The sequence below is a fragment of the Somniosus microcephalus genome, chromosome 3 (assembly GCF_052327205.1).
Source record: "Somniosus microcephalus isolate GS21.2 chromosome 3, FLI_Smic_1.0, whole genome shotgun sequence".
Lineage (NCBI taxonomy): Eukaryota > Metazoa > Chordata > Chondrichthyes > Squaliformes > Somniosidae > Somniosus > Somniosus microcephalus.
In genome coordinates this window covers 176,346,884-176,358,748 of record NC_140989.1, presented here as the reverse complement: position 1 = coordinate 176,358,748, position 11,865 = coordinate 176,346,884, and the positions used below count along the sequence as shown (strand labels likewise).

Sequence of the window (11,865 nt, the reverse complement as noted above, 5' to 3'; positions counted from 1 at the left end):
TCAGACCAGAGCTCTGAGCCTGTGTCCCCATGTCTCCCTCCCTGTCCCTGACCCCACCAGCCAGGATAACCCCATCAGACCAGAGCGCTGAGCCTGGGTCCCCATGTCTCCCTCCCTGTCCCTGACCCCACCAGCCAGGATAACCCCATCAGACCAGAGCTCTGAGCCTGGGTCCCCATGATTCCCTCCCTGTCCCTGACCCCACCTGCCAGGATAAACCCATCAGACCAGAGCTCTGGGTTTGGGTCTCCCTGTCCCTGACCCCACCTGCCAGGATAAACCCATCAGACCAGAGCTCTGGGTTTGGGTCTCCCTGTCCCTGACCCCACTTCCCAGTTCTCAGCTGCTGGAGCCTCTCACCACACTTCTCTGCCAAACTCCAACTGCGCAGGCGTTGTTTCTAGGCGCACCGTTGCCGATGCATCCCTAAACGTTGATTTGATTGGCGTCGGCAGTTACCAAGCTCCGAAGCCGGCCAATGGGAGGAGATGCAGACGCGTCGTGCGGCTGTTGCTGTGGTGTTTGTGCAGAGCGGCATTGAGGGCAACTAGGGCTGGAGGGTCGGCGTATCATTATATAGTATCGAACATATGATAAATTAATCATCATTGGGTTATCGATAATCATTTGAGGTATTAATAATCATTGGTTACTAATAATCATTCAGTTTATTATTAATCATTGGTTTATTAATAATTGTGGCTATTAATATTCATTTGAGTTATTTATAATCATTGGAGTTGGTTGCAATCATTGGGTTATTACTAATCAATAGATGTATTATAATTATAAATATTGGGTTGTGCTAATTATTGAAGCTAATGATTATTAATAAACCTACTGGTAATAAATTATTGGGGTTATTTACAATTTTGGGTTGCTTGTTCATTAATTATTTGAGTTTCAGGGTTTGTGAGACTCTAATGTTGCCATTAACAGATTCCTGCTTAAACCTTGTCCTCTTCCCAGGCAATGTCCCTTCAACTCGGCTTTCTGACTGGAAGTAATTGTGGTGGTGTCACTGACTCTTGCTTGGCCTGAGTGTCTGTCCCTGCTGCTCTCCTGTCAAATACTGTCTCTGGTCTCTCCCTGTAGGCGACTCCCCTCTGGAGGAATGACGGCTGGATCCATCGCAGTCCCACAGATCATACCGCTGAGGGTTCCTCTCCCTGGCAGACCTAAGCATGAAATCGATACCAACACTCCCATCGGAATCAAGTCGGGTAAGCAAAAGCCAGGTTACTTGACTACAGTGGGTATGAAACGGACTCTAACGTCCTGCACGCTGGAGGGGACCCCAGTAATATAACATACATGCTTCCAGATGCACAGGACACTACCTCTTGAGTCGATCTCTGTAACCTCCTCCAGCCCTAGAACCCTCCAAGATCTCTGCGTTCCTCCAATTCTGGCCTCTTGCGCATCCCCAATTTTCTTCGCTCTACCATTGACGGCCGTGCCTTTAGCTGCCTAGGTCCTAAGCTCTGGAGTTCCCATCCTAAACCTCTCCGCCTCTGCACCTCGCTCTCTTTTAAGACCCTCCTTAAAACCTACCTCTTTGACCCAGCTTTTGGTAATCAGTCCTAATATGTCCTTCTTTGGCTAAGTGTCAAGGTTTGTCTGATTATGCTTCGGTGAAGGGACTTCGGATATTGTTCTGCATTAAAGGCACTATATTATAGGATCATAGAATAGCACAGCACGGAAGGAGGCCATTCGGCCCATCGAGTCTTTCGAAGAGCAACCCAGTTAGTCCCACTCCCCCGCTCTTTCCCCATATCCCTGCAATTTTTTCTCCTTCAAGTATTTATCCAATTCCCTTTTGAAGGCTATTATTGAATCTGTATCCACCACCCTATCAGGCAGTGCATTCCAAATCCAAGCCACTCTTTGCGTAAAAAAGTTTTTCCTCATGTCGCCTCTGGTTCTTTTGCCAATCACCTTAAATCTGTGCCCTCTGGATACCGGCCCTTCTGCCATTGGAAACAGTTTCTCTTTATTTACTCTATCTAAACCCTTCATGATTTTAAACACCTCATTCAAATCTCCTCTCAGCCTTCTCTGCTGTAAGGAGAACAATCCAGCTTCTCCAGTCTAGCCACGTAACTGTAATCCCTCATCCCTGGAACCATTCTAGTAAATCTCTTCTGTACCCTCTCCAAAGCCTTCACGTCCTTCCTAAAGTGTGGTGCCCAGAATTAGACACAATACTCCAGCTGGGGCTGAACTCGTGTTTTATAAAGGCTTAACATAACTTCCTGGCTTTTGTACTCTATGCCTCTATTTATAAAGCCCAGGATCCCGTGTGGTTTATTAACTGCTTTGTTAGCCTGTCCTGCCACATTCAAAGATTTGTGCACAAGCACCCCCCAGGTCTCGCTTTTCATGCACCCCATTTAAAGTTGTATCATTTAGCGTGTATTGTCTCTCCTATTTATTCCTACCAAAATGTATCACCACTTCTCTGCATTGCATTTCATCTGTAATGTGTACACCCATTCCACCAGCCTGTCTATGTCTTCTTGAAGTCTATCACTATCTTCCTCATTGTTTACTATACTTCTACATTTTGTGTCATCTAAAATTTTTGAAATTGTGCCCTGTAGCCCCAAGTCCAAGTCATTAATCTATATCAAAAACAGCAGTGGTCCTAGCACTGATCCTTGGGGAGCACCACAGTATACCTCCCTCCAGTCTGAAAAACAGCCATTCACCACAACTCTCTGCTTTCTGTCCCTTAGCCAATTTTGTATCCATGCTGCGACTGCCCCTTTTATCCCATGGGCTTCAACTTTGTTAACGAGCCTAGTACGTGGTACTTTATCAAACGCCTTTTGAAAGTCCATATACACAACATCAACTACACTGCCCTCATCCACCCTTTCCGTTACCTCATCAAAAGACTCAATCAAGTTAGTCAAACACAATTTGCCCTTAACAAATCCATGCTGGCTCTCCTTTATTAGTCCATGCTTGTCCATTATAAATGCAAGTTGTTGTTGTTGTCGTCTCATCCCCATTTCTGAATGCAAACTGCTGTTGGTGGCAAAGATTAATAGCCGGTGATGGTTGCACTGCCTGTGCAGATCAGCAGTGTGATTTCCGTCTTGCACGTTCACACATGTTCCACTAATGATGCTCAGTAGCTGCCCAAAGAATGTAAACATGGACATGGACTAAACAAGATGTCAGCTGTGGCTCAGTGGTGGCACTCTTGCCTCTGAGTCACAGGCTTGTGGGTTCAAGTCCCTGGAGTGGAGTACTGGATTGGAGTGTCAGCACAAAACCTAAGCTGACACTCCAGTGCTGCACTGCCGGAGGTGCGATCTTTCAGAGGAGATGCTAAACCGAGGCCCTGTCTAACCTTTCAGGACATAAAAGATCCCGTGGCACTGTTTTGAAGAAGAGCAGGGGAGTTCTCCCTGGCCAATATTTATCGCTCAACCAACACCTAAAAATACTGCAGATTATCTGGTCATTATCACATTGCTGTTTGTGGGATCTTACTGTGCGTAAATTGGCTGCCCCGTTTCCTACATTACAACAGTGACTATACTTCAAAAAGTACTTCATTTGCTGTAAAGCATTTGGGATGTTCAGTTGTTGTGAAAGGCGCTGTAGAAATGCAAGTCTTTTATATTTGAAATACTACCTGCCCTAGCAAATATACACCAATACTGCCATAGGGACCAAATCACTAAAAATAACTGAATCAGTGGGGGAGTCTAACGGTTTGATTCCTACTTGCAACTTTTACCTTGCAGTTCAGGACTGGGAGATCTCCCTACATCATTTGCGTAAGCTTGGCTCAGTTGATAGCATTCTCATCTCTGAGCTGAAAGATCGTAGGTTCAAGCTCAGAAATAGGTATTGAGCACGTAATCTCAACTGGCCCCTCAGGGAGTCCTGCCATTGCGGGTGCCAACTATCAGGTGAGACATTAAGCTGAGGTCTGACTGTTCTGGTGGACGTTAGTGGTCCCTTGGCACTATTCAAAGACAAGCAGGGAGTTCATCTGGTGCTGACCAACACTCCTATTGTCAACCAACACTACAAAAAATGAACGGATTAGCCAGTCATTTAATCTCATTTGCTGTTTACGAGAACTTGTCGTGCACAAAATGGCTGCCGTATTTATTCAGCTAGCAACAGTGACTTCACTTCAAAAGAAGAAAGACAAACTTGCATTCATTTTGCCTTTCATGACGTCAGGATGTCCCAAAGTGCATCATAGCCAATGAAGTACATTTGAAGTGTCGTCTCTGTTGTAATGGAGGAAACGCGGCAGCCAATTTGCACACAACAAGCTCCCACAAACAGCAATGTGATAATGACCAGATAATCTGGGTTTTTTTGGGCTGTTGGTTGAGGGATACACATTGGCCAGGAGAACTCAGCTACTCTTCTTCGAAGTAGTGCCATGGGATCTATTACATGCACCTGAGAGGGCAGTGCCTCGGTTTAACATCTCATCTGAAAGATGGCACCTCCGACAGTGCAGCACTCACCAGGTACTGCACTGGATTTTGTGCTCAAGTCTCTGGAGTGGGACTTGAACCCTCAACCTTCGGACTGAGAGGTAAGGCTACCCAGTGAGCCACGGATGACGCTGAAAAAAAAGTAAGTACTAATTGGATTTGAAGTGCTTTTTGCCACTAGTCTCTAATGTCTCTGACTGTCCAGGCCTGGATTCTGGCTCCAAAACATAAACAGTACTAGTGCAATCAGAGTAAATAAAAACCCACAAAAGAGTTTCATTGCTCAGCAGATTAAATTCAGTTTGAGGTAAAGTGGATTGGGATTTTCTTTTTTAAACAAATCTGTGTGCACAGCATGTTGACACCTGTGCAAAAAAAATTAATTTAGAGGCAGGAATTTTGCTATCGGACATTATTGAATTGCAGCCAATATAGGTACACATATAAATGCTACTTCATATTCAGGAAACACAGCAGGTCGAATTACTCTGAATAGATCAGTGTGAGCAGCTTCCAATCTGAAATAAGTACCTGCAAGGAAAGGTAAAACCAGCACAGCTGTTGAGACTTTATACCACGTTATCCATACCCACTGTACTGATGCAGTTCTTGTTGTACAGGTCTACCACTCCACCATTGTTAAAGGGGAGTTGTTTCCATGGTGATAAGTCTTCCCATGTTTGTACTCAGAGGGATGCCTTGCCCTTCCAACTAATCATAGAATCTTATAACACAGAAGGAGACCATTCGGCCCACCGCGCCTGTGCCGGCTCTTTGAAAGAGCTGTCTAATTAGTCCCACTCCCCTGCTCTTTCGCCATAATCCTACAGTTTTCTCCCCTTAAAGTATTTATCCAGTTCCTTTTTGAAAGTTTCTATTCCATCACCCTTTCAGACAGTGTGTTCCAGATCATAATAACTCACGGCGTTAAAAAAAAAGTCTCCTCCTCTCCCCTCTGGATCCTTTGTCAATTATCTTAAATCTGTGCTCTCTGGTTCCCGACACTTCTGCCACTGGAAACAGTTTCTCCTTATCTACTCTATTAAAACCCTTCATAATTTTGAACATCTCTATTAAATCTCTCCTTAACCTTCTCTGCTCTAAGGAGAACAATCCCAGCTTCTCCAGTCTCTCCACATAAATAATAATAATAATAATAATCAACTTTATTGTCATTGTTAGTGCACAAGTGCAGTACAACGAAATGTAGGCTTGCGGCTCCCGAGAGTGTACATTTAGATTAAGACATTTAAATATTCAACATACATTTGGCTTGTAATACATTAACATAAACATAACCATAATAAAGTGCGTTGGCAGATGTGCAGGCTTTAGAGTTTATTTGTGGAGTTCAGTAGGATGACAGCCCTGGGAAAGAAGCTGTTCCTAAGTCTGGTCGTTCGGGTGCGAATGCATCTGTAGCGTCTCCCAGATGGCAGGAGGGCGAACAGACTGTGGCTGGGGTGGGTATGGTCTTTGATGATGGACCATGACCTCCGTAAACAGCGTTTCTGGTATATGGAAGTTGATTGAAGGCCAGAAATCTTGCGGGAATTTTTTTTTAACAAAAGCAAATTCCTTACTTTTTTTTGTCCTTTATATTCGACAGACACCCGTGATGTGGATGTATACTACACAGTAAATGGCAGCAAACCTCAACTCTTGAAGAAACCAAGCTATGGGGAGAGCTCCACCTTAAAGTACAGGAAGCCATTCACATTGCATGCAGGCAAAGGGACCGTTAAAGCTTTGGCTATTTCTAGGTAAACCTCCCAAGTATCTGTCGCAAACAAAGATTTTTTCATTGGAGAGTAGTTTTTATTGGTCCAAAAAAAAATCATGCAATCATAGAATCATACAGCACAGAGGAGGCCATTCAGCTCATCATGCCTGTGCCAGCTCTTTGAAAAGCTATTCAATTAATCTCATTCCCCTGCTCTTTCCCCATAGCTCTCTGAATTTTTCCTTTTCAAGTATATATCCAATTCCCTTTTAAAATTTACTATTTAATCACTACCCTTTCAGGCAGTGCATTCCAGATCATAATAATTCGCTGCGTTAAAAAAATTCTCATCCGCCTCTGGTTCTTTTGCCAATTATCTTAAATCTGTGTCCTCTGGTTATCGACCCTCCTGTCAGTGGAAACAGTTTCTCCCTATCTACTCTATCAAAACCCCTCATAATTTTGAACACCTCTATTAAATATCCCCTTAACCATCTCTGCTCTAAGGAGCACAATTCCAGCTACTCTAGTCTCTCCATGTAACTGAAGTCCCTCATCCCTGGTACCATTCTAGTAAATCTTCTCTGCACCCTCTCCAAGGCCGTGACATCCTTCCTAAAGTGTGGTGCCCACAATTGGACACAATACTCCAGCTGAGGCCTAACCAGTGTTTTATAAAGGTTTAGCATAACTTCCTTGCTTTTGTACTCTGTGCCTCTATCTATTTATAAAGCCGTATGCTTTTTTAACAGCCTTACCAACTTGTCCTGCCACGTTCAAAGATTTGTGTTTGTAAACTCCCAGGTCTCTCTCTTCCTGCACGGTGCACCCCTTTTAAAATTGCACCATTTCGTTTATATGCCTCGCCTCTCATTCTTCCTACCAAAATGCATCACTTCACACTTCTCTGCATTAAATTTCATCTGCCATGTGTCTGCCTATTTCACCAGTCTGTCTTTGTCCTCCTGAAGTCTGCTACTATCCGCCCCACTGTTTACTACTATTTCGAGTTTCGTGTCATCTCCAAACTTTCTGTTGACTATTAGAGATGGTCGAGAGAGTGGTGTGGTGACCAAGATGTTTCTTGTGGAGCACGTGCCGCCCGATGCAGTGGAGGTATTGGAGGATGATGAGGAGAATTTCCTGCGAGATTATGCGAAGGAGCTTTGCAGACAGGTGAGCATGTGTAGTAGTGTACGGTAGGTAGCTTTCATGCTCCAAGTGCTGGGGTGAGAGTCGGATTTTCCTGCACAGGTTCATCGAAATTAATGGATTCAGGCAGGGTTCCCACTCCTGACTGGTTATCCTCAAGGACATAAGATGAGGATTGGATAGAAACCTGCTGTGATGGCTCCCTTGGCTAAGACATGAAGCCCGGGGATCTAAGCAAAGTACTGCAGCCGGTTGCGGAACCGTACCCAGGAAAGGAGAGGAAAAGGGAGAACGTTTTGGGGGCACAAATCTGTAGATGCAGTTTTTCTTTGCTGCGGTCTATTAATTTCATATAACCTGAGAGCTGTTGATTTATTCTGGTAAAGGTTTGAAACCGCCCCCTGCCCATCTGCACAGGCAAGCTGCACCTTTACCATGTACTGTGACTGTATATTTTTTAACAAACGATTTTACCATCTTAGGAAACTCTCGAGGGGTCGGCAGCCCCTACAGCCACAATCATTTCAACTCTAAACAAGGAAAGCAAGCCCACCTGGGAGGCGGCAACACAAAAAATTCAAGGTAGGCAACCTGGAGAATCTGATGGTTTAATCTTGCAGTAGCTCTTTTATGTGCTAGTTTATATGACACTTCAGTGCTGTACTGAGGGAGTGCAGCACTCTCGGAGGTTCCATCTTTTGAATGAGTAATTAAACTGAGGCCCTATCTGTCCTCTCAAGATCCCACTGCACTATTTCAATGAAGAGCAGGGGAGTTCTCCCCGGTGTCCTGGCCAATATTTATCCCTCAACTAACATCATTAAAACAGATGAACTGATCATTTATCACATTGTTGCTTGTGGGATCTTGCTGTGTGCAAATTGGCTGCCACGTTTCCTACATTACAACAGTGACTACACTTCAAAAATACTTAATTAGCTACAAAGCATTTGGGACATCCTGAATTTGTGAAAGATGCTATATAAATGTAAGTTAGGAAAGCCTTTCAGGTACTGACTAGACACATTCCCTCGAGAAGGAAAGGAAGGGCTTCCAAAGTCGAAGCTCCCTGGATGACTAAAGATAAAGGGGGAGAAATTTGGTATCGCCCCAATTGGGGCGCAAAGTTTAGCGCCTAGCGCTAATTATCGCCTCCGACTGCAAACTTGGCTTCTATCGCCCCTGGAGGTGATTGGAGCGCTAAATCAGGCGCTGCACACCTCTCTTAAGGCGCTAACGCTGAGGAGCAAGGCGCTACCTCAGAGCGCTGGTGAAGCTCAGGTGATGTCAGTCAGCAATGGAACATAGACACACTGGCGCCGGCCAGTTCTTAAAGGGGAGGGCCGATCTTGCTCTCCATCCACATTGCAGCCTTAAATCTCGGCCTGGAGAGACCTGTACATCAAATCTGCTGGAAAGAACAATGGAGAGGCCCAGGAAAAGAGCTCAGAGTGCAGCCCCCATAGTCTCTTCTAAATTGATGCAAGGAAGGTCAAATCAAAATGAACCTGCAAAGTGCTGCTCAGTACCCAAAACTCCTTCACACTGCGTTGAATCTCTCCAGAAGTCTCTCTCTCTCTCTCTCTCTCAGAAAGCGTGGTGCAAAAATGTCGCCGACAAAAAAAGGCAGGAAGGGGTTGCCTTTAAATAGCGCTCCTCCAGCCCCTTCCCAACTGCAAAACACTCCCCTCAACCTGTCGTTGCTAGCAGCAGGCAGTAAGGCAGGGGGGGCCACTCAGTATCCGGTGTGAGGCGCTACCAGGGCATTGAACGCTCGACTGACGTCACGATCTGCGGGCGCAGGAGATCATGGCGGTAGTGTTTAGCGCCGCCGCAAAATGTCTAGTCAATTTCGCGAGCGACACAAACATCGCTGTGCCCAGGCGCTAGTTGCTTTGCGCCCCATTAGCGCTAACAGGAGGCACACAGCAACCGAATATTTTCCCCAAAGTGATTAAAATGAAACAGAAAAAGGAGGCTTATGATAAATGCCAGGCTTATAATAGAGTTGAGAACCAAGCTGAATACAGAACGTACAGAGGAGAACTGGAAAAAGAAAAGTGGGGCAAAGAGAGTGGATGAGAATTGATTAACGGAGAACATCAAAGGGAGCCCAAAAGTCTTTTATAAACATATAAATAAATAGTAAAAAAAAGTAGTCAAATGAAGGATGGGGCCGATTAGGGACCAAAAAGGAGATCTTGTGGAAGCAGAGGGCATGGCTGAAGTTCGAAATGAGAACTTTGCATCTGTCTTCACTAAAGGAGAGGATGCTGCCAATGTCACAGTAAAGGAGGGGGTAGTAGGGAACTTGAATAGGATAAAAATAGTTAAAGAGGAGGTACTTAAAAGGTTGGCAGCGCTTAAAGTAGAAAAGTCACCTAGTCCGGATGGGATGCATCTTAGGTTGCTGAGGGAAGTAGGGGTGGAGATAGCGGAAGCTCTGGTATGGTATCGTCCTTAGATAAGGGACTGGGGAATTGCAGATGTTACACTCCTGTTCAAAAAAGGGGAGAGGGATAAACCCGGCAATTACAGGCCAGTCAGCCCAACGTCAATGGTGGGGAAACTTTGAGACAATAATCCGAGACAAAATTAATTGTCACTTGGAAAAATATAGGTTAATAAATGACTGCCAGCCTGGTTTTATTAAAATCAAATCATATTTGACTAACTTAATTGAGTTCTTTGATGAAGTAGCGGAGATGGTTGATGAAGGTAGTGTGTTTGATGTTGTGTCTATGGACTTTCAAAAGGCGTTTGATAAAGTGCCACACAATAGACTTTTTAGCAAAATTGAAGTCTATGGGATTAAAGGGGCAGCGGCAGCTTGGATACGAAATTGGTTAAGAGACAGAAAGCAGAGAGTAGTAGTGAACGGTTGTTTCTTAGACTGGGGGGAAGTATACAATGGTGTTCCTCAGGGGTCGGTATTGGGACCACTGCTCCTTTTGATATATATTAATGACCTGGACTTGGGTAGAGTGCAGTTTGTCACGGCAGTTTGGAACAGAGTGTTAAGCTGCGAGTTTGGAGAGCAGGAGCTAAAAAGCTGCACAAGAAAGGACAGAGAACCAGCGGGAGTTCGGCTCTGTGACACCCCCAACTGCATCTGGAGAAAAATAAAAGGTTACATCACAGGGAAAAGGGGAAGTGATTGGTTGGTGAGTATTTTGCTCACTTCCCTTATCTTTAAAGCCCAGGAAATTTATTAATAATTGTAAGGTTTCATTCGTACTAGTTTACTAGCAATAATAAATCTTATTAGGTGTAGTAGGGTTTGTTAATTATTAATTAATAAAAATAAATTAATTAAGACTCAATAAAGATGGCAGGGCAGGTGATGTGTTGCGACTGCAGTATGTGGGAGCTCCTGGACGCCAGTGTGATCCAGGATGAACATGTCTGCGGTAAGTGTCTGCAGCTTGAAGAGCTTCGGCTCAGCGTTGATGAGCTGGAGGCCGAGCTGCGGTCTATGTGATGCATCAGGGAGGGAGAAAGTTACCTGGACACTTTATTCCAGGAGGCAGATAGGGTCTTCTGATTTGGTCAGTGGTCAGGGACAGGCAGATGTGACTGCGAGTGAGGCAAGTATGGGGACCCAGGCGGTGGAGGAGCCGCAGCCTTTGCAATTGTCCAACAGGTTTGAGGTTCTTGCGGCGTATATGGATGAAAGCGGTGGCTGCAGGGTGGATGAGCAAACTGACCATGGCACTGAGGTACAGGAAACCATTCAAGCAGGGGGAGTTAATAGGAATGTAGTGGTAATTGGGGACAACAAAGTCAGGGGGATAGATACAGTTCTCTGCGGCCAAGAGCGAGAGTCCAGACGGCTGTGTTGCCTGCCCAGTGCCAGGGTTCAGGACATCTACTCTGGGTTGGAGAGGAACTTGCAGTGGGAGGGGGAGGAGCCAGTGGTCGTGGTCCATGTAGGTACCAACGACATAGGTTGATCTAGGAAAGAGGTTCTGCTGAGAGAGTATGAGCAGCTAGGGGCTAAATTAAAAAGCAGAACCTCAAGGGTAATAATGTCTGCATTATTACCTGAGCCACGAGCAAATTGGCATTGGGTAAATAAAATTAGAGAGATGAATGCGTGGCTCAAAGACTGGTATGGGAGAAATGGGTTTCAATTCCTGGGGCACTGGCACCAGTACTGGGGAAAGTGGGATCTGTATCGTTGGGACGGTCTTCACCTGAACCGTGCTGGGACCAGTGTTCTGGTGAAGGCGCCCCTAGGTAGCAGCGATCATAATATGGTTGAATTTTACATTCAGTTTGAGATAGAGAAGAGTGGGTCCAAGACGAGTCGTATAACTAGGGCGGTAGAGAGGGCTTTAAACTAAATATTGGGGGCATGGGATCAAATTTGGGAAGATGTGGTAATTCAAAGATTAGAGACAAGGCAATAGAGAAAGGTATTAATATGGGAAATGATAAACAGACCATGACAGGAAGGGATAGAGAGTCCAAATCTAAGAGTAAAATCAACAGATAAGGCTAGAGGTTACA

General features: G+C 45.0%; 1 protein-coding gene across 1 annotated transcript in view; it reads left to right on the top strand.

Moving 5' to 3' along the window:
• Positions 1 to 492: 492 nt before the first annotated feature.
• dzank1 (double zinc ribbon and ankyrin repeat domains 1) overlaps positions 493 to 11,865 on the top strand; it is a 110,844-nt gene continuing 99,471 nt past the window's right edge. Inside the window, exons 1-5 of the mRNA XM_085977975.1 lie at positions 493 to 632; positions 1,096 to 1,223; positions 6,088 to 6,241; positions 7,248 to 7,377; positions 7,836 to 7,935. Of these exons, the coding sequence (XP_085834101.1) occupies positions 1,115 to 1,223; positions 6,088 to 6,241; positions 7,248 to 7,377; positions 7,836 to 7,935 (493 nt within the window). The 5' untranslated portion in view covers positions 493 to 632; positions 1,096 to 1,114. The remainder of the gene's footprint in view (positions 633 to 1,095; positions 1,224 to 6,087; positions 6,242 to 7,247; positions 7,378 to 7,835; positions 7,936 to 11,865) is intronic.